Here is a 26,144-nt window from a genome sequence, read left to right on the forward strand (position 1 = left end):
GTGGCAGTGGGGGTAATGGAGAGGGTCATCTGCCCAGGAGCTGGGTAGGTAGCAGGATGGGGAAGGATGAGGCCTAGGGCTCTCCAGGTGAGCCCCACTGCCTCCTTGGCTGGACAGGAGGCTTGAGGGGAAGGCAACAGCAACACATTGTATTAGGATAGGGGTCTGACAGCCTCATTTCCCCTGGGACCCAGATGTATTTCTTTGATCTATGTGCCAGAATTGGCCACTTATGAATACCCCCTGGACCTGCAAGGCCCTAGCTGGTAGCCTGTGATGTACACTGTTATAGCAATACTATTGTGCTGTAGTTGGTGTGAATATGGAACAGAGAGACCATGTGCTAGAGGAGGGATGGGAGCCTGGCAAAACTAGTCACTGGGGTTGTGTTCATGTTCTCCCATGACTCGCTCAATGTGCTTCTCCTCATCTTCACCCTTGGTGACCACGTCCCCGACCTCCTGGAGTAGTGCCTGTGCTGATCTTCTGCCCATTCATAACTTGCTTATGTGGCTGGCTGGTTGGAAACCCCAGTTGGAAAGTCTCTGCCAAACTCATTCACTCAGACAGCAGCATGCTGTTACCCTGCCAAGAAATTACCACTGTCGGGTTGAGGTCAAATCTGTAGCCTAAGCAATCCAGCTCACCTTCTCAAGTGAGGGTTTAGAAGTGGAAGCATTGAGTCCCACCAATGTTATTCTGCACCCCTGAGGTCCATGGCTGTCCCCTTTGGGACATGGGGGTCTGTCACCTGAGCTCTGGCCACGGGCCTGCAAGAGAGACAGGGTGAGTGTGGGGGATCGGTGGACTGAGTCTGCCCCATTTCCAGGAGAAGACACCCTACTACCCATCTGCGCTGTGCCCTCCCGCCTGTGTCCTGGCTAGCTCAACTGGGGCAGTCTCCTATGTGAGCTCCCTGCTTCTTAGATGAGGGGTGTCCCAGCTACTCTGATGAAGTCGACCTTCCCACTCTCACTCCATCGACACACACAGGAGATGTCAGATACCGCAGGATCACGGACTAGGATCCAGAGCCTCCTCCAAAGACTCCAGCATTCTGAGTGTTCCGACATGCCATAGTGCAGTTTGGCAACTTCCCTGTCATTCCCCTCCTGTGCTTTAGGAATTTAACAACACTCCCGGAAACATAGACCCAACCCTTGCTCTTGCTCACTCCATCCTTTCTGGGTTCTTGACCAGTCTCTACTCCCCTTATTCCGCAGTCACATCTTTCTCCTTCAAAGGAGACTATCTCCAAACACTATCATTCACAAACCCACACAGGCGCACACATGCCAACCATGAATGTTCCATTCCCCATCATCCCTCCATTTATATATTAAACCCCAGTCACTCGGCAAAGGAGTCCGGCAGAAGTTACCCTCACTCGGTACCCTCCTGTACTGAAGCCTTAGCCCTGGGTCCTGGCTGAAGGAAGGAGGTAGTCCCCAAATGCGAGCAACAGGGAAATCAAACACGGAGTTCAGATTAAGTCTCATGTGACCTAGAGAGGCCTCTGGGAGATTGAGCTGGGACACCGAAATAGCATTTCCAGGAACATCTGTGTCGTGGTTGTATTTGCCGGGGCTGTGCAAGAACACTGAGACCTATCAAGCATGTGTGCCATAGAAACTGGTCACTCAAGGGCATGGAGAAGACCAGGCTGGGGGAGGGGTGGTTAGCTTCCTAGGACAGGAGGGATGTGAAAATCCGGGGGACAGATCATCCATTTCTAGCTGCTGGGTGGGCAGTTTCCCCGAGATTGGACCAGAACCACCACGACAGACTCCTTGCTCCGACCTCCAGCCCAGAAACCAGCCTGTGCTTTCCCTGTCGTGTTCCCTATACCTCTGCTCTTGCTCTGCAAACCCCTGGACTGTGAGTTCTGCATCCTCCCCTCTACTGAAGCCAAGGAGGGCAGCCCCACGGGATCAGTAACCGAGTGTCAAAGGTGACGGCTTCGTCAAAGGAGAGGAGGATGCCACACGGGACCGTGGGTAACTTATCCTGTGCACGGTGGCACCTGAGGGAGGTAAGGACTCCACAGAGAACACTGGACCTTGGGAGAAGGAAGACAAGGCCCACCACATTCTTTAACACCTGCTGAAGCACAGGTGCAGGGAAAGCTGCCAAAGGAAAGCCACAAGGGAGGCCAAGGGCACACGGCCAGCCAGGCAGGGTGGACAGGACCAGCAGGACCGAGATCCCAACCAGGGAGGGGAAGAGGGCTTAGAGCTCTGGAAGGGGGTCTGGAGATCTTGCTGAAGGGTAGGGGGAGGAACAGCAATACCTGGGAACCCAGAGACCCAAGAGGAGGAGATCAGGAGAGAAGCCAAGAGGGCCTGCAGGGGGAAGGGAGGAACTGCTCATGTGGCCAGGCAGAGCCCACACAGAGGCCAGACCCAGGGCCCTCTGGTGGCCTGACCGCAGGGCCCCTACTAGAGGCTGGCCCGGACTCCCCACAGGGAGAAGGCCACTGCACAATTCCAGAGGTGCTGTTCTGGAAAAGGCTCTGAAGTGGAGCAGCTCCCAGCGCCACCCCTCTCCCACTCCTCCCAGCCCCCAGAGAGCAGACAGACCACAGAATTTGAGAGGTACTTTAATTTGAAACTGCTGTGAACTGGGGTGGGGAGGGGGCAAAAGAAGCAGGAGAGGAAGCCCCGGCTGAGGCAGAACAACAGGAGGGACCCAACTCGGCCACAGCTGCTGGGCTCCACAGCGACCAGCTGCTCCTCTTGTACAAAGACGCTGGGCTCAACCTGTGGAACAGAGCAGAGTCAGGGAAAAGCCTCCAGTCAGGGCCGGCCCACAGCCCTCCTTAATAGCCAGGACTATGGGAAGGGAGAAGGAGTGTGTAACACTCACTTCAAAGGGCCTGGAACTTGTCAAACAGGGACTGCATGGCCGCTGAAACAGAGAGAGACTTAAGCAGGCGCTGCAGACATGGGGACAGATGAGCCCATCCCCCATGTCACCCTGGGGGGCACTGCCTAGCCCTGAAACCTCAAATGCCCTGCTGCAGCCCCTGTCCACAGGGCCCAGGACTCACTCACTGACTCACTCACCCACCACCTGAATTAAATGTGGACACGTTTCATAAACGGGAGCTAAAGTGTCAGTACTTCTCAAGCTTTGGGACATATCAGAACCTCTCAGCACTTGTCATTCATACACACACACACACACCCATACTAGCCATACCAAGGGGCAGGTAAAGGGAAAATCAATGGGGCATCTCTAAACGTCCTGAGAAGAGGAGATCTCATTTTTGCAAAGAGTGATGCAGTGCACGCAATGCTTTCCCATTTGCACCCCACCACTCCACCACCCCCTGGCCTGTGAACATGCACAGCAGGCTCCAGGGCCAAGCCTGCTAAGTTTTCCTCCCCCACGGGAGTGTACCCCCAGCCCGGCCACCCCCCACCCCCTAGACTTGGCACCGAGACTCCACAGTCTGCCTCCTGCCCCCTACCACAGCCACAGCCCGAGGTTCCTCATACCGAGTTGGTTTTTAAGCTCATCTATTTCTCTCTGTAGCACCACACACTAGGCCGGCAGACAGCAGAGGAGGAGAAATGATTAGAATGTTCGAACCTCCTGTATCATTGACCTCCCACCTGCCCACCCTCCACCCCTCCCCCAGGCCCTCCAACCCGAAGCCCAGTGGCCAGACTGCCACGGGCTCCTCTGTGGAGAGGAGGTGCCCTGCCTCTGTGGGGTGCAGGACTTGGGAGGGGGCACGTCAGTTTATCCTAGGCTCGGATCCCACCATCTAATTTGGCCTGCACTACTAGGAGCCAGAGGAAGCATTACCTGACAACATCCCTGTGCTCCAGCAGGTTGCTGCTGCCTTTCTGGTCTTGGGGAAACGTCAAGTGGTTCCTGGTCACCTGAGAGGGAAAGAACACAAAATCCAGCTTCCAAGGCTCCCGGTGAGGCAGAAAGGGCTTAGCAGGGTCCAACATGAGGCAGCACCACCCTCTGCTGGCAGCAAGTTGGCCCTGCTCTGCCCAGCTGCTGTAGCCTCCCCTCCGGGGCTGCCTCCCCTGTTCCTCTGGGGCAGCCCATCTGCAACTGTGCTCACCCAGGACCCCAAGGGCTGTGGCTCTGAGTGGCACCCTCCCAGAGCTGTAGCCACAGCCAGACCCTGGGATGAGCAGCATGGCCAAACAGGACTTAACAGAAAAGGCTTGGCTCCACTCAGAGTCGATGTCCAGAGGTGCACTTTGTGGCACTGCCACCGATCACCCCTGCAACTCAAACCCCACGCACACGATGGCTAGCCCTGTCCACACCCCATTTCCTGTGTGAGAAGCTGCCTGGGCAGGCAGGTTGTCAGGGAGCAAGGCTGAGCCCCCAGCAGAGCCAGAGCTTCCTTCCTCATGCCCTCTCCCCTCCCCTCTTATCAAACCCACAAGACTCACCAGAGGGTGCCGGTCCTCTGGGCATGATGTCTTCCTGGATCGGGGTCAAGGGCTGTGAGTTTCCTGGAACCTGGGGGGCTCTGGTGTCCAGGTTGCCAATGTGGCATTCTCCACGATGCATACACAGACATGGCCCTGGACTGGGTGTTGGAGGCTAAAACAAAAATTTCTCACTGGTAGGGGGCGGAGGGGGTACCTGCACATGTGTACCATGTGTGTGCTTAGGGCTGGGGTGAGTCAGGGAACAGAAGGAAATTCAGAGGCTGACCTCATTAGCACCTTTGTCTCACAGTCAGCCCCAGGCCAGGAGGCAGAGCTGAGCTAGGTGGGGGAACAGTGGGGCACTGAGAAAGCCCAGGCCCCTGCGAGGCAGGCTGGGGGAATAGCTAGGATGTAGGAATCAGGAAGGTGATGATGGGGATCTAAACACTGAACCTGTGCCTCCCAAACTCTGAAGGGGTCCCCGATCCAAATCAGCCACCAGCCCTCCCTTTCCTTCCATCCCAGTCCCCCTGGGGGAGAGGGCAGGAAACCTGCAGACAAGGGTCAGTCCGGAATGGCGCCGGCACACACGCAGCGTCATCCTCCTGTCTGCCCCTACTGAAACGACCCCTATCTGGCATCCTAACGACCCAGGGTACCCGGGGACGACCGCTGAGGTATGGACAGTGGGGGTCAAGAGGTGATGGTGTGGGGGTGGGGGGAGGGGAGAAGCATGGGGAGGGAGAGAGGAGCAGCAGCATGGCCTACTCACTTGGCCCTTTGGGACTGGGTCTCCATCTGGATCGTTATCTCCTCCCACCAGCAGCTCAAACTCTTGTGTCCTCCTGGCCACAGAATTCTTCCCAGCACCCCTGTGCTTGGAGTGTTTGGCAAACAAGCGGACCAACGAATACCTCTTGGACTTCCAAGGCAGTGGAACCCCAGAGACTGGGGGTAAGGTGGCTGTCTCCAGGGGAGCTGCCGGGACTCTCTGGCCCCAGGAAGGGAAGGTTTTCACCAGGGTACCTTTGGAGACATCCTCTGGGGATTTCTTCCCCTGGGCCACCTTCTCTGTAGGAGTGGCCTGGTGCAGGCCGCCTGTGCTGGCCACGCCCACAGAAGTTCCCACTCCTGCTCCAGGGTAGCTGGGCCTGCTCCCCACCTTCTCCCAGAACACACTCTGCATTTTCTTAGCGGTAGAGATGTCCACCTGGCCAAGAGCCTGCCTTTCCACAGCTGAAGTGAACCCTAGGGGAGCTGAGGACAGGACAGAGCCTGGCACATGAGGGAAATTCTCCCTGAGGTGTAAATTCAAGCGTCTGGGTGTGTTCCTGGAATCCTCGGGGCTGCTGGGCTTGGCCTGGTCTCCTTCTTTGGGGTAAAGGCTCATCCTCATCAGCTGGATCTCACCCAACTCATCTGATGAGTTGGGGTCCAAAGGCGGCCCAGTCTGGCCCTCTGCCCAGGGCCACTGGTGACCCACACCGACCTTTCGCCTACTCTTTATGCCTCTCTTAGACAACCTCCCCCAGGCCCAGGGCTCGTCGAAGGCATCCAGCTGGAGCAGGGTGGCAGAAGCTGCCTGCGATTCCATAAAGCCAAGGGCAAGTATGCACCCACCACCGGGCCCTGCCTCTGGGCCTGGCCACTTGACCGAGCCCTCAGAGGCGTAGCTCTCTGGGAATGGCTTTCTGCGCCCACCCAGGGTACCCCGGACACTCAGCTGCTGCTGCGTGATGGCCGCCACTACAGACTCGTCAGCGAGGTGGAATGCGTAGTGTAGAGCATCTCCCTTGTCATCGACCGGGTAACCAGGTCGGCCTTCACGGCCCCAAAGCATGGGCCCTCCCACCTCCATCACTTCCCGCTTGGACTCAAAGCCCTCGGGGTCCAGGAACCCGCCCTTGCCGCCGCAGGGGGCCCCTCTTTCAAGGCCTAGCGCAGGTCCCCGCAGGGCTCTGGGATCTGCGGGGTGGACGCCAGCCTGCTTCCCACCCTCTGAGCCGAAACCCGCCCTGTACGCAGACATTTTGTCGGGGGAGGTCATGCTGCGCATGTGCGCAGGCCCGGCTCCCAGGCAACGACCTCCAAGGTCACTGCCCCTGCAGCAGCGGCTAGGCTCTGAGTGCGCAGGCGCCTCATGAGATCGCATCAAACCTCACGTGCCCTCTTCTCATTGCCCCCCCCCCGCCCCCGCCCCTCCCCCCACTCCTCCTCCCGCCACGCCATGCCCCGTGCTACTCCCCACGCCCCGCCCTTCCTCTCCCACCCGCACAAGCCTTGCTAGTCCTCAGCCGATAGGGCCAGGGCCTCTGCTCCATGGCCAAATGAGACCTTGGGTCCTCTGGACTGGAGTCCGCGGGTCATGCCTCTTGTCCCACCTCTTCCAAGTCTGGCCTCGCCTGGTCGGGAACCTACGTCCCAATTTGCAATCAGGGGCTCAGCTCTGAACATCCGTTTCCCATCCCCAAAGCTGGGCGATGACGGCACCTGTCAGTGAGGCTTGGAGGCATGAAACGTCACGATGGAGGTGAAGCACCTGGTGCAGAGGGGTGTTGCTAGCCATCATTCCACACCGAGACTTACCACAACCTGATAGGAAAATGGGCACAGGCAGCCAGCAGTGATCAGGGCTCTGTTCACTCTTCCCGTAAAGGGCCAGAGGGTAAATGCTGTCATGATTATGAGCAGTACGGCTGCTGTCGCAGCAACTGCCTGGTGACGGTTGCTATGGTTGTTAAACGTGGCCTGTGACTGTGCGCTCAGCAAACTTTACTGGCAGGCCTGTTTGGCAGACAGGCTGGGGTTTGCCCCCCTCCCTTGCTGAGCCCCTGCACCACTCCAAGTCAGTTCAAAGGAGAGGCAATCCCGATGGCCAGTGCACACTCCAAAAGATGCTCACCATCACTAATCCTGCAAGTGCGAGCTAAAACCACCAATCAGTTGTCTGGCACCAGGTTTGCAACCCTCAGAGAACGTAACCATTCCAAGGGTGGCAGGGTTGTGACAAATCCCAAGCTTTTGCCCTCTGCTGGGGGGACCGTGGTGCCGGTGGGGGGGAGGGGGTGATGGTGGCTGTGGCAGCAGCAGTGCAGAGGCATCATCTGTGGACAGGAGGTGGGTAATTTGGCAGAATGAATGGAAAGCAACTTCTACCACAAGTTCTGTGTGCCTGGTGCTCTTCTAAGTGCTGTGGGCAAGAACGAACGAACGTGTGCTCACGACAGTCCTAGTATTGAAGTACCCCCCTATTAGCATCCTCAGGTGAGGCACTGACTGACAGGTTCAGCCACTGGCGCAAGGTCACTGGGTTTGTTGGGATCTGCTACAGGTCAGAAACCACGCAGTTGGGCTCCAGAGGTCTGCTCTGAGCCGAGAATCTTTAGCCTGGGAAACGTGCATTCCCGCTGTGACCAGGTCAGGCCGCTGCCAGGCCTGGTACATTTTCCAGAGACAGGCTGGTATGTGTGGTTGGTGTACAAGGGACACATGCACAAGGGTGTTGGTTGTCAGAAACTGAGAACGCTCTGAGTTCCCATCAGTAAGGAGAGGGATGAGTGCAACGAGGCCTGTGTATCCAGTAGATTAAAGCTCAGCAGTCAGAAGGGACGCATGAGCCTGTGTTCACAGATTGCAGAGGCATCCTCGTGAGTGCATAGAGCAAAGCTGCAAGACAACGCCATTGGATGCACGTTTGTAAATTATAAAAGAAAGAAAAAGAAACGAAGTCAACCCTGCATAATGTTTGAGAATACATACAGGTGTGTGTACAGGTATGTTTGAAAGGTCTAGGAGGAAAAACAGCCAATGAGGGACAGTGGTGGTGGCCGTGGCGGTGGCAGTGGGGTGCCAGTTACCTCTCAGACTTCCCTGACACTATTGCTTCCCAGCATCCATGAGCTGAGCAGCCCTGGTATCTGGAGTGTGGTCCCTGCTCCCTTGACTTCGGTAAGGCCCTCCAGTATTAGAATTTCCCTTGCTTGACACTCAGTCCCTGCTCCAACGGCCCTGCTTTCCCTCAACACCTTTCTTCCTCCCTTTCCCATCCATACTCCTCTGTCTTCCTGTCACCTTTCCTTCCTGCATCCTACTCTGGCTGACCTGCAAGGGAGGCCTGGGGTGCCTCAACACCTGTTGCCTGTGGGAACTCAAAGACCTGATTTCTCTGCGTCTTCCCTTGAGAAGCCTGCTGTGCTGGAGCAGGTTACAAAGCAGTGGAGATTCCATCCACTCTAACTCTGCAGTCAGCCTCACGGAGTGTGCTCCCAGCCCCAACACTGCACCCCTGCCTGTGTCTGGAGATTGCTTTCTCCCACTTCTCCCAGGTCTTTATGAATGCTCACGAACAGATTTTTGGTAAACATAAGTTTTCATTTCTCTAGGGCAAGCACCCAGGAGTGGGATCATTGGGTCATATGGTAATTGTATATCTACCTTTATAAGAAATCGACAAACTGTTTTCCAGAATGACCATACCATTCTGCATGCCCTGCACCAATATATGAGCATCTCATTTGCTTAAAATCCTTACTAGTACTTGAAACTGTCAGTAATTTTATTGCAGCTATTCTAATAGGTGGGTACTGGTATCTCACTGTGTTTGTAATTTGCATTTTCCTAATGGCTAATGATTTTGAACATCTTTTCGTGTGCTTATTTGTTATTCTTTTATGCTCTTAGGTGAAGAGTCTGTTCAAGTCCTTTGCCAATTTTTTTAATGAGCTATTCATTTTCTAATTGTTGAGTTTTGAGAGTTCTTTGTATATTGTGGATCTTAGTTGGATGTGTAATTTACAAATATTTCCTTGCACCATGTATTTGTCTTTTCAGTCTCTTAATAGGGACTTTCTAAGAATAAAAGTTTTTAATTTTGCTGAAAAAGCAAATTTAACACTTTTTTCCTATGATTTCTTATAGTTCATGTTTTGGTGTTATGTCTAAGAATTCTTCATCTATCCCCAGGTCATGAAGGTACTCTTCTATGTTTTTCTCTAAGAATATTATGGCTTTATGTTTTATATTTAGATATATGATTTATTTTGAGTTAAGTTTTGTATAAAGTGTGAATTATAGGTTCAGATTATTGTTATTTTTTTATGTATGGATACCTAAATGTTGCAATGCCATATTTGAAAAGGCTATGCCTTATCCAATTAATTTCCTTGTATATTTGTCAAAAATCCATTGGCAGTACTTGCTTGGATCTACTTCTGGAGCCTCAATAGTGTTCCATTTATCTATGTGTCTATTTCTTCACTAACATCACATTGTCTCAATTATTATGCTAAAAGCAGGTAAATATTAAAAGCAGGTCATGTAATTCCTTCACCTTTATTCTTTTAAAACTTGTTTCAGTGCTTCTAGGTTCTCTGCCTTTCTACATAAATTTTAGAACCATCTTGTCTGTATCTATAAAAATATCCTACTGCCATTTTGACGGTATTACATTAAATATGTAGATTAGTTTGAGGAGAATTGATATCTTTACTATGTTTTATATTTCAATCCATTAGCATGTTCTATCTGTCCATTTAACTAAGTCTTCTTGGGTTTCTTTCATTAGTATTTTGTGGATTTCAGAAAGTAGATCTTGTATGCGTTTTGTTAGATTCATCCCTAAATATTTCATGTTTTGAAAATATAAATTATATTGGTTTTAAAATATTTGGTTTCCGTTTGTACATTTATTATATGTAGAAGTATAATTGATTTTTGTATATTAATGTTGTATTCTGTGATTTTACTAAACTAATTTTTTATTATAGGATTTTTTTTTGGTATCATTAATCTACAATTACATGAAGAACATTATGTTTACTAGGTTCCCCCCTTCACCAAGTCCCCCCCACATACCCCTTTCACAGTCACTGTCCATCAGCGTAGTAAGATGCTGTAAAATCACTACTTGTCTTCTCTGTGTTACACAGCCCTCCCATTGCCCCCACCCACACTATACTTGCTAAGAAAAGGGGCATTACGATTATTTATAGGATTTTTAAATAGATTTCATGGGATTTTCTATATAGATAATACTGTTGTCTGTGAATACAGGAGTTTTATTTCTTCCTTTCCTAATGGAATGCCTTTGATTTATTTTTCTTGAATTATTGCACTAGTTAGGATTTATAGTATGCTGTTGAATAGGAATGGTAAGTATGAACATCCTTGCCTTGTTCTAGATCTTAGCGGGAAGCATTCAGCTTTTCACTATTAAGTATAATATTAGCTATAGGTTTCTTTGAAGATGCCCTTTATCAGGTTGAAGAAGTTCCTTTCTATTCGTAGTTTGGTGAGAGTTTTTATCTTGAATAGTTTTATTTTGGGTAGAAAGGCTTTTTCTTTATCAGTTGACTTCATCATGTGATTTTACTTTGAAAAACAATTAATATAGTGTATTTAATTGATTGTTTTACAAACATTGAATAAGCATTTAATATTGCATTCCTGGTATAAACTCTAAGTGTCTGAGATGGATTTTTCTTTATATATATTGCTGGATTCTATTTGCTAATATTTCGTTGAAGATTTTTGTGTCTAGGTTCATGAGAGTCAGTAGTCTGTGGTTTTTTTTCTTGATTGCTTTTTTATTGTCTTTGCTTGGTTTTGGTATCAGGTTAATGCTGACCTCATAAAAGGAGATAGGAACGGTTCTCTCCTGTTCATTTTTGAAGAGGTTTTGTAACATTGCTGTTAATTCTTTAAATATATAGTAGAATTCACCAGTGAAATCATCTTGGGCCTGTGGTTTTCTTTTTGGGAAAGCATTGAACTATGAATTCAATTTCTGTGTAGGAGTATTCTATTTATCTATTTGATATTGGATGAATTGTAGTAAGTTGAGGTTTTCAAGATACTGCTCTATTTCTTCTAAGTTGTTGAATTTATGTTAATTGAGTTATCCATAGTACCATTTCCTCACCTATTTGACCAATATCAATACTTTTCTATATTCCTCAGATTTGGAAGTATCCCAGTAAGATGATTTTTTATGATGTACATTTGGTATACCCCATTAGTTAGCCTGAAGATTTGTGTACTTATAATTCCAGGAACTTCTCTTGTCTACTTAATTGGTTCAGTCTGCTATTACAGTACTGTAGACTGGGTGGCTTGTAAATCACTCAAATTTATTTCTCACAGATCTGGAGGTGGAAAAGTACCAGCTAATTTGGTATGTGGTGAGGGCCCACTTCCTGGTTCATGGACAGTATCTTCTCTGTGTCCTCACAGGCAAGAGGAGCAAGGTAGCTCCCTGGGGTCTCTTGTAAGGGCACTAATCCCGTCCATGAGAGCTCTGCCCTCATGACCTAATCATCTCCCCAAAGCCCTGCTTCCAAATACTATCATGTTGCGGGTGAGGTTTTAACCAGTGAATTTGGGGGGACACAGACATTTAGTCTACATGCACAGTGTTAATTTTTTTCCTTCCCAGCATTTCTTTCTCTCTCTTGAGAACTGCTAGTGTTTCCACGCTGGCAAGCCTGCCACATTTCACAAAACTAAGAACACCATCCCTAGACTGGCAGGCTGGATTTTCTGGTATGATTATGAAATTTTCTTATCTTTTCTTTTTTGTTATCCATCTCACTGTCTTATTTCCATTGCTTCTGGGATACTTCTGTAACTTTAGTTTTCAGCCTATCTAGAGAGGTTTGTTGTTTCTTGGGTTTTGATCTCCATTCTTCTATTTTAGTTTCTCTATCAGCTCTTTTCATTCTCTGTGCCTATTTTAGAGCACGGATGCAGTATATTTTCTCATTTCTCTAGGATATTAATTAAGGATCTTGGGGGTTCATGGTTTAAAAAATGTTTTTCTGTTCCCATATTGATGCCGGGATTCTTGTTTGTGGAGTCAAAGAATGAACTTAGCAAACACCCAAGGTAGGAAAGCCAGGGAGAGGCTTTTATTGAGAGATAGAGTGAGAGGACAGAGCTCCTGGCTCTCACTAGGAGGGGACAAGAGAGCCCAGGGTGGTGTGTTGTCTAGGGGATTCATAGGCTGTTGAGGATTTTGGGGAACTGATAAAGGGCTTAGGGTGTGGACTTGTTCAAAGTGGTCTTAGGATGTTTGTCCTTGATGAGATATTAAGTCTCTTTCACCATGCTGAAGTGAACCATATACATGATTACAATTAGCATTATAAAAACATGGGCTACTTTCCTTTTTTGAGGAGCATCAACTGATCTCACTGAAGAATGACTCTAGAGCTTAATGTTTAACAGAGTTTTGGCAGGGGGTTTCCTTGCATGTAGTTACATTGCTCTGACTGTAAATATCCTGCCTTGCTTTTTCCAGAGGCCCTCACCCTACTCTGTCTAAGGCCACAGTCCCTGTCTCAATATCATATCTGTTTCCTCTGGATTCTACTTTTCTGTTTGTTTTGGTCCCTCTCATATTGGAGATCATACCGAATACCATAGGATCCCTGAAAGTCCACTAGTATTACATTTTAAAGCACTAACATGCTGACTAGAAGTTGCATTTGTGTAAACAGTGTTTGATCACACACTCTTCTACCACACACTGCTTAGTGATTTTAAATTTGGAGTACTCTTTTTCTCTCTTTGATTTTTTAAACTTTTATATTGTGAAAGGTAATGCATGGATGATCACCAAATTCAATAAATTTTCATAAAGCAAATACCTTTGTAACTTCAATAAATAGAACATGCAAGTCAATAAATAGAACATTTTTAGTACTCAGATGCTTCCCCCATGTCCCTTCTCAATCCGTCTTCCCCCTTACCCTAAAGTAACAACTATCTTAATTTTTATGGTAATCCCTTCTTTGTTTTTCTTTAGTGTCTTAACACCAGTAGGAAGAAGCACTCTTACACATTATAGTAATTTTTTTCTCTTTTTTAAACTTTAAATTCATGGAATCTTACTATATACATGGTTGTGGGTCTGGTTGTGTGGTAGACAGAATTATGGCCCCTTAAATATGTCCATGTTCTAATCTGTGAAACTTGTGACAGTGTTTGGTTACATGGCAAAGGTGAATTGAGGTAGCAGATAGAATTAAGTTTGTTAATCAGCTGACTTTAAGATAGTGAGATTATTTTGCATTATCTTGGTAGACTCGATGTAATCACATGTCCTTAAAAGTGGAAGAGGGAGGCAGAAGAGGGAGAACCAGAAAGATGGTAGCATGAGAAAGACTCAATATATTGTTGACATTGAAAATGGAGGAAGAGACTACAACTCAAGGGGTGCAGGCAGCCTCTAGAAACTGGAGAAGTCAAGGAAATATATTCTTCCCTAGAGCCTTCAGAAGGAACAGAGCCCTGTTCCCGCCTTGATTTCAGCCCAGTGAGACCTGTGCTGGACTCCTGATCTCCAGAACTAGAAGACAGTAAATTCATATTAAGGTACTTAGTTTGTGGTAATTTGTTATGACAGCAATAGGAAACTAATGCAGGTTGCTTTTTCTCATTGTCACATTTGTGAGATTTGGCCATGTTTTGATTGCTAGCTATACTTTATTCATTTTCATTACTATATAGCAGGAATAGGCGATCTATGGCCCACAGACCAAATCTGGTCTGGTATTGGTTTTGTATGGCTTTTGAATGGTCTAAGGATGATTTTTACATTTTTAAATAGCTGAAAAAAATTGCAAGAAGAGTAGTATTTTGTGAAATACACATTTTAGTGTCCATAAATAAAGTTTTATTGAAACACAGCCATCCTCGTTCATTAATATATTATCTATGGATGCATTCATGCAACAATGGCAGAATTGAGTAACTGAAACACAGACCACATGGCCTGCAAATTCTAAATTATTTACTGCTAGGCCCTTTGCATAAGAAAGTAGCTGACCCTTGCTCTGGAGCCATGCTGACTGATAATACTTTCTGTGGTAATAAAAATGCTCTGTTTCTATGTTGTATAATTCAGTTGCCAGCAATCACCTGAGGCTGTTGAACACTTGAAATGTAGCTAATGCTACTAAGGAACTGGATTTTAAATTTTTATTTTAATTAGCTTAAATTTAAGGAGCCACATGTGGCTAGTGGACACTGTATTGCACACTGAAGCTCTAAAGTGTTACATTCTATGAATATGCCCACATTTACCCATTTTACTGTTGATGGACATTTGGATTGTTTTCAGTTTGTAAGTATTATGAATAAGCCTATTGTAACTCTTCTTGCATGTGTCTTTGATTCCACATATCCATGACTTTTTGTATATAGGATTTTCTGAATATACAATGAGCAGCATGTGTAAATTCCACTACTTCCACATACCCACCAACTAGACAGTCAATCATTTTTATTTTAGTCAATCTGGTGGACATGTAGGTCTATCACAATGGAGTTTTACATTTGCATTTTCTTGTTCCTAACAATGTTGAGAACTTTCTCACATATTGTTTCAATGCTAGGACCTAGAACACTTCAGTTCCACATATGCTAACAAGCTGGAAAACCTAGAAGAAATGGAAAACTTTCTAGAAAAATATAACCTTCCAAGACTGACCAAGGAAGAAACACAAAATTTAAACAAACCAATTACCATCAATGAAATTGAAGTGGTAATCAAAAAACTACCCAAGAACAAAACCCACAGGCCACATTGGTTTACCTTGGAATTTGATCAGACATACAGAGGAGACATAATACCCATTCTACTTAACGTTTTCCAAAAAATAGAAGCGGACGGAATACTCGCAAACTCATTCTATGAAGCCAACACCACCCTAATACCAAAACCAGGCAAAGACACCACAAAAAAAAGAAAATTACAGACCAATACCCTTGATGAATGTAGATGCAAAAATACTCAGCAAAATACTAGCAAACCAAATTCAAAAATTTATCAAAAGCATCATTCACCACGACCAAGAAGTATTCATCCCAGGGATGCAAAGATGGTAGAACATTCAAAAATCCATCAACATCATCCACCACATAAACAAAAAGAAGGAGAAAAACCACATGATCATCTCCATAGATGCTGAAAAAGCATTCAACAAAATTCAACATCCATTCATGATAAAAACTCTCAGCAAAATGGGTATAGAGGGCAAGTACCTCAACATAATAAAGGCCATATATGAAAAATCCACAGCCAACATCATACTGAACAGTGAGAAGCTGAAAGCTTTTCCTCTGAGATCGGGAACAAGACAGGGATGCCCGATCTCCCCAATGTTATTTAACATAGTTCTGGAAGTCCAAGCCATGTCAGTTAGAGAAAACAGAGAAATACAAGGAATCCAGATTGGTAAAGAAGAAGTTAAACTGTCACTATTTGCAGATGACATGATATTGTACATAAAAAACCCTAAAGACTCCACTCCAAAATTACTAGAACTGATGGAATACAGCAAAGTTGCAGGATATAAAATTAACACACAGAAATCTGTGGCTTTCCTATATACTAACAATGAACAAATACAAAGAGAAATCAGGAAAACAATTCAATTCACAATTGCATCAAAAATAATAAAATACCTAGGAATGAACCTAACCAAAGAAGTGAAAGAGCTATACTCTAAAAACTACAAGACACTCTTAAGTGGAATTAAAGAGGACACTAACAAATGGAAACTCATCCCATGCTCTTGGCTAGGAGGAATTAATATTGTCAAAATGGCCATCCTGCCCAAAGCAATATAGAGATTTGATGTAAACCCTATCAAATTACCAACAACATTCTTCAACGAACTGAAAAAAATAGTTCAAAAATTCATATGGAAACAACAAAGACCCCGAATAGCCAAAGCAATCCTGAGAAAGAAGAACTAAGGGGGGGGGAATCTCACTCCCCAACTTCAAGCTCTACTACAAAGCCATAGTAATCAAGACAATTTTGTACTGGCACAAGAACAGAGTCACAGACCAGTGGAACAGATTAGAGAGATGCCATGCATTAACCCAAACATATATAGTCAATTAATATATGATAAAGGAGCCATGGACATACAATGGGGAAATGACAGTCTCATCAACAGATGGTGCTGGCAAAACTGGACAGCTACATGTAAGAGAATGAAAGTGGGTCACTGTCTAACCCCATACACAAAAGTCAATTCAAAATGACTTAAATACCTTAATGTAAGTGGTGAAACCATGAAACTCTTAGGAAAAATCATAGACAAAAATTACTTGGACATAAACATTAGAAAGTTCTTAATGAACATATCTTCCTGGGCAAGAAAACAAAAGCAAATTGAACAAGTGGGACTACATCAAGCTGAAAAGCTTCTGTACAGCAAAGGACAACATCAATAGAACAAAAGGCATCCTACAGTATGGGAGAATATATTCGTAAATGACAGATATGATAAAGCTTTGATATCCAAAATATACAAAGAGCTCACACACCTCAACAAACAAAAACAAATAATCCTATTAAAAAATGGGCAGAGTTGCTGAACAGACAGTTCTCCAAAGAAGAAATTCAGATGGCCAACAGACACATGAAAAGATGTTCCACATCGCTAGTTATCAGAGAAATGCAAATTAAAACCACAATGAGATATCACCTCACACCAGTAAGGATGGCTACCATCCAAAAGACAAACAACAACAAATGTTGGCAAGGTTGTGGAGAAAGGGGAACCCTCCTACACTGCTGGTGGTAACGTAAATTAATTCACCCATTGTGGAAAGCAGTATGGAGGTTCCTCAAAATGCTCAAAATAGACATACCATTTAAGCCAGGAATTTCACTTCTAGGAACTTACCCTAAGAATGCTGCAGCCCAGTTTGAAAAAGGCAGATGCACCCCTATGTTTATCACAGCACTATTTACAATAGCCAAGAAATGGAAGCAACCTAAGTGTCCATCAGTAGATGAATGGATAAAGAAGATGTGGTACATATACACAATAGAATATTATTCAGCCATAAGAATAAATCACATCCTACAATTTGCAACAACATGGATGGAGCTAGAGGGTATTATGCTCTGTGAAATAAGCCAGGCTGAGAAAGGCAAGTACCAAATGATTTCACTCATATGTGGAGTATAAGAACAAAGAAAAACTGAAGGAACAAAACAGCAGCAGAATCACCAAACCCAAGAATGGACTAACAGTTACCAAAGGGAAAGGGACTGGGGAGAATGGGTGGGAAGGGAGGGATAAGGGCAGGGAAAATGAAAGAGGGCATTACGATTAGCATGTAGAGTGGGTGGCACGGGGAGAGCTGTGCAACACAGAGAAGAGAAGTAGTGATTTTACAGCATCTTACTATGCAGATGGACAGTGACTGTGAAGGGGTATGTGGGGGGGACTTGGTGAAGGGGGAGCCTAGTTAACATAATGTTCTTCATGTAATTGTATATTAATGATACCAAAATTTTAAAAAAAGGAATTTAAAAAAAACCCACAAGCCTGTAAGGCTTCCACAGTTTCCCAATGGATCTGCATTTGGATTGGTGGACACATTTGATTTTAAGCTGGTTAAAAGTCTGACGAGGTTTTTACTTTGTGCCATTATTCATACGTCTTCTTTATGCCTCCAAAAGACCCCACATTCTTCCAGAACATGGAGATAACTAGTGCCTTTTCCAGTCCTGAATATGCGCACAGCTCTCCTTGTGTGCACAGCCTTACCAAACACTAAAGTCTGGTCTGTTAGATTTCTGGCTGGTCTGGTCTGTTGCTTGCCCCAACCCATATGCCTTCCCTGATTGTTTCAATGCCCAGAGACATGGGTTTTTTTTGCGCTGTGCTGCAAATTGACTTAGTCCCCTTCAGCAGCAAAGCTGATGCTTTTCTTGATAGAACTACTATTGATAGAGCTGGTGCAGGAGATGGGGGGAGGTAGGAAGTATGAGCACCCCAAGCTAAAACACACATATCCCCACTGTTTCTTCCCAAAGTTCAGCAATTTTTCTTGAACAAATGCTTCTTAATTTGTTGTATGCCTTTGATCAATTTCCAGAGTCCAAAAATGATTGTTTTTGATAATTTTATTCAGTTTTATCATTGTTATTGAGGGAGAGGATTTGCCAACCTCTTTTTTCTGCCTTTCTAGAATTCTCACCGTCAGAAATTCCCAAGGCTACACTTTGAGAAACAACAGTGTAGTGGGCTTTGGGGTTGGACAACTTGAGTTCTTGTCCTAGCTCCATCACCTCATGATTATATGATCTTGCAAAGTCATTCAACATCTCTGAGCTTTAGTTTCCTTGACTTTAAAGTGAGAATAATACCGGGCAAAGTCAATTTGAAGAGTACAGGTATACTGCATTTTTTTAAAACTATTCCTTAGTATCTTATCATGTAGATATACCACAGTTTATTCAGCTATTTCTCCACTTCCCCCACTGATAGACATTTAGTCTTATTTTCTAACTTTTTTCTATTATATACAACACTATTATGAATATATTTATGTGCACCTCCACATGTGTGACAGTTGCTATAAAGTAAATACTGAGAGATGAATTTCTAGGTCAAGCAATAAATACACATTTGAAAAAACTTCCTGACTGCCATCCAGTGTGGCTTCACAAATTTTTTATATTCATTCCCACTACCAATGTTTGAGAGTATGCATTTCCCCACATCTTTTGAAACACTTGCTTTAATCAAACTTTAAAAATGTCATTCTGATGGATTAAGAATGGTATCTTAATATACATTTCTCTGATTAATAGTAAGGTTGGTAGGGTGGGAGGGTTGATGTGTTTACTGATCATTTTTGGATATCGTCACTCATTTTTCTGTTGAGTTTTTATCTTAGTGATCACAGGGATTTATTTTCTGTGTGCTGGGTATTAATCTTTTTACGTTAAAACAGTTTTTAAACTGTTTCTTGTATTTACATAACAAAGTTTTTATTTTCATATAGACAAATTTATCTTTTATGCTTTTTGTGTTATAACTGCCTTTCTTACTTCAACATCAACATATAGTCTGTTTTATATTTTAATCTATCAGTAATTTACTGTTTTGAATGTTGTGAATCCCTTGATTTGTTCATATGATTCACTTGATCTGTTCATCTACTCGGAATGAATACCATACTTTTTAAGTCACTATAGTTTTGTTTTTATATCTGGTAAAACAGTTTCCTCCCAGATGCCTTTCTTCTTTTTAAAAACTATAACTCTACTAATTCCAAATATGAATTTTGGAATTACCTGCCCAGTCCATGAAAATTTCTACTGGGGTTTGGATTGGAAATACATGAAATTTTGTGTATTGATTTGTGGGAGAATTTTAACTTTTCATTATTGAGTCTGTCCATCTGTGAGCATATTTTTTCATTCAGGTTTCCTTCAAGTCCTTCAGGATAGTTTTATAGATTTCTCTGTAATAGTCTTCCACATTTTTGTTTATACCCAGACACTTTATAGCTTTCATTCCTCTATAAATTTCATCTCATTTTTATTTACTTTTTCTAAATGAGTAACCTAGTGTATAGGAAAGTGTTTGATCTTTTGGTAGCTCCTTATTTTGTTATAACTTCAAACTAATAGAAGTTTCAAGAATAGTACAAGGAACTCCTTTATATCCTCTATCCACCTATGTTTCCTTTTTATATACTTGAATGGTTTCATTTACCAAACTTAGAACTCTGATCTACTTTGAGTTTATGTTGGAGACCTGGTGACAATATGAGGTATGAACCCAATTTTATCTTTTTCCAAGTGTCTATCTAATCCCAACACTGTTTATTTTAAAATTTTATATTTTCCCCAGTGATTATACCTGCCAGTTTATTACATACCAAATTACTATATCCATTCAGGTACATTTTTGGGCTTTTTATACTCTTTTATTGTTTTATCTGCCTATTCTTATGCCGACATCACACTTTTAATCATAGAAGTGCTATATCTAGTGTCTCCTTGCTTCTTGGTGGAGGACTTTTTGAAGAAAGTTTCTTGGCTAATGATTTTTTTAAGTTTTCCTAAATATATATATATTATATATTATATAGTATTATATATTATATATTATGTATTATATATTATATATTATATATATTGCATATTATATATTATATAATAATTTATTATATATATAACAAATATAAATATATATTATGTTTATTATAAAAGAAATAATATACTAAATACTAAAAAATAATATGATCTTTTCTCTAGAATTGCAGTATGCTAACACTGTGATGTGCTTTGATTATGTTTGGCTTCAAGACCACTGCCGCTCAGCATCTTGCTACAACTCTTAAGACTCACCAGCACAGCCTGGAAACTGCCACTGTGGATTTATGTATCAAGCCAAGGACCATTTGTCTGCATGAGACCACACTCTTTTTCACTTGTGAGTGGACAGGAGATTTGGTCTTCTTTGGGGTACCCTTCTAAAGAACAATTTGCAAAAAAATGGTTTGCTCCTTTCCAAAATAGGGTATTCTTTAGTTCTCCTTTTTCCTCTGTTTAGAAGCATTTATTTTTTGAACCTTTTATTTTTCTCTTTAAATAAAATTGCTGTAGTTATTGATTTACAGGCTGCAGTTATTGATTTATGGGAGAATTTTAACTTTTCATTATTGAGTCTGTCCATCTGTGAGCATATTTGAATGATCTGAAACCTGCACTGACACTCAGAGGTTAGGGAGAGACCAAAGAAAGAGGCAAGCCACTCCAGGTTGATAGGTGGCAGGTTTAATAAACAAGGGAGCTTACGTGGCTTGTCTTGGATGGCCGTAAGACCAACAGAGCTCCACACCCACCAGCCAAACCTTAAAAGTTTATACATGGCAGAATAAATGATAGATACTATTTCTAAAAAAAAAAAAGAAGTTTATACAGAAGCCTTAGCTCGATTTAGTCATGTATATTTCACAAATGGTCTTAATGTTACATCACTATCTCAAGGCTGTTTCCTTTGGTCAGCCTCTGGGAATGGGGAAGGCGGGCAGAACCCATGTTCCAAGGATACATGAATTTGGGGAGGAGCCTCTGAGTGCTGAGGCTCAGCTCACAAGTCATCTTTTTGGTGACCTCTTCAAACAGTAATCCACAGCTAACATCATACATTTTAAAATCATTTTTTTCAGCTTTATGGAGATGTATTTCACATATAACATTGTGTAAGTTTAAGGTATACAGTGTAATTACTTATATGTATACATTGTGAAATTGTTACCAAAATAAGCTTAGTTAACACATCCATCATTTCACATGTGTGCATGTGGGGAGAGCACTTCAGATGTACTCTTTTATCAACTTTCAATTATATAATACAATATTATTAACTATAGTCACCATTCTGTGCATTAAATCTCCACAACTTACCTTTTTTATAACTGTAAGTTTGTACCCTTTGACCTCCATCGCCCATTTCCCCCAATAGCCAGCCCCTAGCAACCACTGATCTACTCTGTTTCTATGAGTTTCTTCTTGGATTCTACATATAAGTGAAATCATATGGTTTCTCTGACTTATTTCACTTAGCATAATGGCCTCAAGCTTCATCCATGTTGTTGCAAATGGCAGGATTTCATTTTTTATGGCTGAATAATATTCTATTGTGTATATGTACCACCTCTTCTTTATCCATTCATCTATCAGTAGACACTCAGGTTGCTTCCTTATCTTGGCTATTGTAAATAATGCTGCAGTGAACATGGGGGTGCAGATACCATTTTGAGTTAGTGTTTTCTTCTTCTTTGGACAACCAGGATTATATTTGCTGGATCATATGGTATTTCTTTTTTTAATTTTTTGAGGAACCTCCATACTGTTTTCCATTGTAGGTGTACCAATTTTCATCCCGCTAATAGTGCACAAGGATTTCCTTTCCTCCACATCCTTGCCAGCACTTGTTTATCTTTGTCTTTTTGATAATAGCCATACTAAAAATTGTAAGATGACATTGTGGTTTTGAAAAACATTTCCTCATTACATTACCTTTTCAGCTATCATCATATTTAATGATGACACTGAACACTTTCCCTCTAAGATGAGGAACATGGCAAGGATGTCTACTCTCATCACAGTTATTTAACACAGCTCTGGAAGTTCTAGTCATTACAATAAGGTAAGAAAAATAAATAAAATTCATTCATATTAGAAATCAAGAAATAAAACTCTTTATTTGCAGATACATGATTATATCAACTATCCCAAATAACCTACAGTAAAACTCCTGGAACTAATAAGTGAGTTTAAATTGTTGAAGGATACAAGATCAACACACAAAAATCAATTGCATTTCTCTATACTTACAATGAACATGCAGAAACCAAATGAAAAATGCCCATCTACAATTGTTTCTAAGAAATTTAAATACTTAGGTATAAATCTAACAAAGTATGTACAAGATCTGTATGATGAAAATTATAAAAAGCCAATTAAAGAATCAAGGCCTATGTACTTGGAGAGGCACATCATGTTCATAGACTGGTAGATTCAACATATAAAGATGTCAAATCTCTCCCAAGGTGATATATAATTTTAATGCAATTCCTATCAAAATCTCAGCAAGATGTTTTTGTAGATATAAACAAGCTTATTCTAAAATTTAAGTGGAAAGGCATATGCCATTCAATGGAGGAAGGGTAATCTATCAAAAAATGGTGCTGGAGAAATTGGACATGTATAGGATTAAAAATCTAACTTTAACCTAAGTCTCACACCTTATATAAAAATTAACTCAAAATAAATCCTCAACTTAAATGTAAAACATAAAACTATAAAACTTCCAAGAAAGAACATAGAAAAACATCTTTTGGACCTAGAACTAAATCCTGACTTGGACTGGGGTTGAACTCTCAAAACTCAACATAGAACAACAAACAATCCAATTAGAAAATCAATAAAAGACACACACAGACATTTCACTGAATAGGATATGCAAATGGAAAATAAACACATGTAAATATGCTCAGCATCATTAGCCATTAGAGAAATGAAGGTTAATATCACAATGAAATTTCACTGTATATCTAGCAGAATGGCTAAAATAATGAATAATGACAACATGAAATGCTATAAAAGGTAGAGTAATTTTATCAATCATACATTGCTGGTGGGAATGTAAAATGGTACAGCAACTCTGGAAAACAGATTGTCAGTTTCTGAAAAAACTATACAACCCAGCAATTGCATTTCTGGGCATTTATCCCAGAGCAATGAAGACTTATATTCACATAAGAACCTATATATAAATGTTCACAGTAGCCTTATTTGTAGCAGCCAAGACCTGGAAATTACCCAAATGATCTTAAAAGGGTAAATGGTTAAACAAACCATCCATATAATGGAACACTACTTGGCAATAAAAAAGAATGAACTATTGACACACACAACAATTTGGCAAAACCTCAAAGGAATTATGCTGAAGGAAAAAAGTAAATCTTCATGATTCCATTTATGTAACATTCATAAAATAACATGATTATAGAAACAGAGAAGAGATTAGCAGTTGCCAAGAGTTATAGATAAGAGGAGAAGTGGGTGTGGCTATAAAGAGGTAATATGAGGGAATCTTGTGCTGATAGTACAATTGAGTATATTGACTACTAGTGGTTACACAAAGGTGCACATGTAATAACACTGCATAGAGCTACACACACACACACAAATGAGTATACGTATAACTAGTGAAATCTGAATAAGCTCTATGGATTTTGCCAATACCACTTTCTTGGTTCTGATTACTGTATTGTGGGTGTGCATGCACCTTTCCCTGAGTCATCCCCAGTGTTAACATCTTGCACGACCACAGTACATTATGCATTTCTCTGCAACTTCCTATGAATCTATAATTATTTCAAAAGAAAAATTATTGGCAACAAAAGTATTTAGCATCAATACATTTGACTACAATTTCTCTAAAAAATAGGCCATATAAATTTCTCTTAAAAAATAACTGCCTTCACAGAATAATTTCAAAATATAGGACAAAGACTAAAAAACATTAATATATAAAGTGCTAATATATTTTCTAAGAAAAGCACTAGCATTTCAATAGAAAAATATGAAGAAGTAAACAGAGAGATCATTAAAACATGAGTCAGCAAACATTCTGCAAAAGACCAGATAGTAAAGTTTTGTGGGCTTTGTTGGCTATAGAGTCTCTGTCACAACTATTCAGCTACTGAGTTCTTCAGTAGTAGGGTGAAAGCAGCCATAGACAAAATGTAACCAAATGGGCATACATAATACAAAAACAGGTATTACAAAAACAAGTCCCACACAGGTTTGGCCCATGGGCTATAGTTTGGTAACCTGTGCACTAAAAATATATAAATGTCTAACAAATGTTTATACTAGCTTTATTATTAAGATAATAAATTAAAATTTACTTATTAAATATATTTTACTTATTAAATTAGAAGAATATATTTTAAAATAAGAATACTCAGTTTTAATGGACATGCATATGTTGTGGGAGGGAATGAAAATTGGTAGACTTTCTATAAGGTAATTTGGTTATGTTAATCAAGACATTTTTTGGAGAGGAAAAAGATGGCAGACTAGGAAGGCAAGGTGGAATCCTCTTCCCACAAACACACCAAGGAAGCAACTGCAGCAAATACAACTAACCCTGAAAATGACCTGAAGATGGCAGAACAGACCATCTACACCTGGTAAAGAAGAGAAGACAACAGAGAAAAGGGTAAAGTGGCAGGGCTGTGATCAAGCAGGATCCAAGCCCCTCCCAAGTCCTTGCCCACAGATGGGAGGGAGAGGATAGGTACTCAGGAACTCTGCACACCTGGCCCTGGAGATCTGCTCTGGGAGCATGAGCCAACATTGCCTTAGGCTTCGGTGATTAGCAGGGCTAGACACCAGGGAGAGTTGGAACACTCTGGAAGGTTGAGACTTCAGCCACTTGTGGAAGACAGGCATGCTGTACCAGTTTGTTGAGACCCAAAGCAGAGGCAGCAGTTTGAAAGATTTGTCAGTAGTGGGATGGGTACCAGAGGGGAAAGGGTTGGACAAAGCTCTCAGGAGAAAGGGCAGGTGGACAATACCTCCCCAGCCCTCCCTTGGCCCAACAGGTTGGAAACTCTCAGGAGCACCAGACACTCCATCCCCTTCACTGGCAATACAGCCCCACAGCTCCTTCCTGCACACACTACCAACCAACCCACTCATCCTGGAAGCAGCACCAGACTTTGCTGCCTGGCATACAGAAGGAGACTCTCCCAACTTTCTCAGCTACACTTCAGCCCAACTTGGGAGGCGCCTGCAGCAGCCAGCTTTTGGAGCTCCTTTCTCCTAACAGATGGCCAAGCCCAGTGCTGTGTGCTTGGCCACAGCCTGGGGGAACCCAAATGACTCACTGCTGCAGCACCCTGCCCTTTCCTACAGCTGTGCAACTGCCACACCTACCCTCACTAACCCTCCAGCCCTGCCATCACACAGGAACAGCAGAGGGTATCCCTGCCCACAATGATCTCAGCAGAAACCACTGCCCTGATCACAAAGGACCAGCTGAGGCAAATGGACAACTGCAGCAGACTGAGACTACTGCCAGCAGACAGAAGGGTGGCCCTGCCCATTAACCACCAGCTGTAAATGGGGCTCCACAGCAAAGGAGAACCAGGCACTGGAGGGCAAACAGTCTTGAGCTTCTGGGCACCGCAGAACACCTTCTTCATAAAGTCACTACTCTCTATACCAGGAAACAGCAGATCCATCTAATATGAAGGAAGAAACACAGAAACCCTGACAAAATGAGTAGACAGAGAAATATGCTCCAGACAAAACTACAGGATAAGACACCAGAAAGAGGGCTAAATGAAATGTAGATCAGCAATCTTGATAAAGATTTCAAAGAAACAATCATA

The 26,144-nt window shown here is 43.1% G+C and overlaps 1 protein-coding gene and 1 pseudogene across 1 annotated transcript; one reads left to right on the forward strand and one right to left on the reverse strand.

Moving 5' to 3' along the window:
• Nucleotides 1–2,866: 2,866 nt before the first annotated feature.
• Nucleotides 2,867–6,453, reverse strand: LOC108389199 (uncharacterized protein CXorf49 homolog). The gene is made up of 5 exons (XM_037003989.2): nucleotides 5,179–6,453; nucleotides 4,425–4,578; nucleotides 3,814–3,890; nucleotides 3,501–3,546; nucleotides 2,867–2,907 (listed from the first exon to the last, which is right to left on the reverse strand). Exons 1-5 carry the CDS (start codon nucleotides 6,451–6,453, stop codon nucleotides 2,867–2,869), a joined length of 1,593 nt encoding a protein of 530 aa, XP_036859884.2.
• An 824-nt stretch (nucleotides 6,454–7,277) lies between these two features.
• LOC108399440 (trimethyllysine dioxygenase, mitochondrial-like) overlaps nucleotides 7,278–26,144 on the forward strand; it is a 38,631-nt pseudogene continuing 19,764 nt past the window's right edge.

Source organism: Manis javanica, chromosome X, assembly GCF_040802235.1.
Source record: "Manis javanica isolate MJ-LG chromosome X, MJ_LKY, whole genome shotgun sequence".
Lineage (NCBI taxonomy): Eukaryota > Metazoa > Chordata > Mammalia > Pholidota > Manidae > Manis > Manis javanica.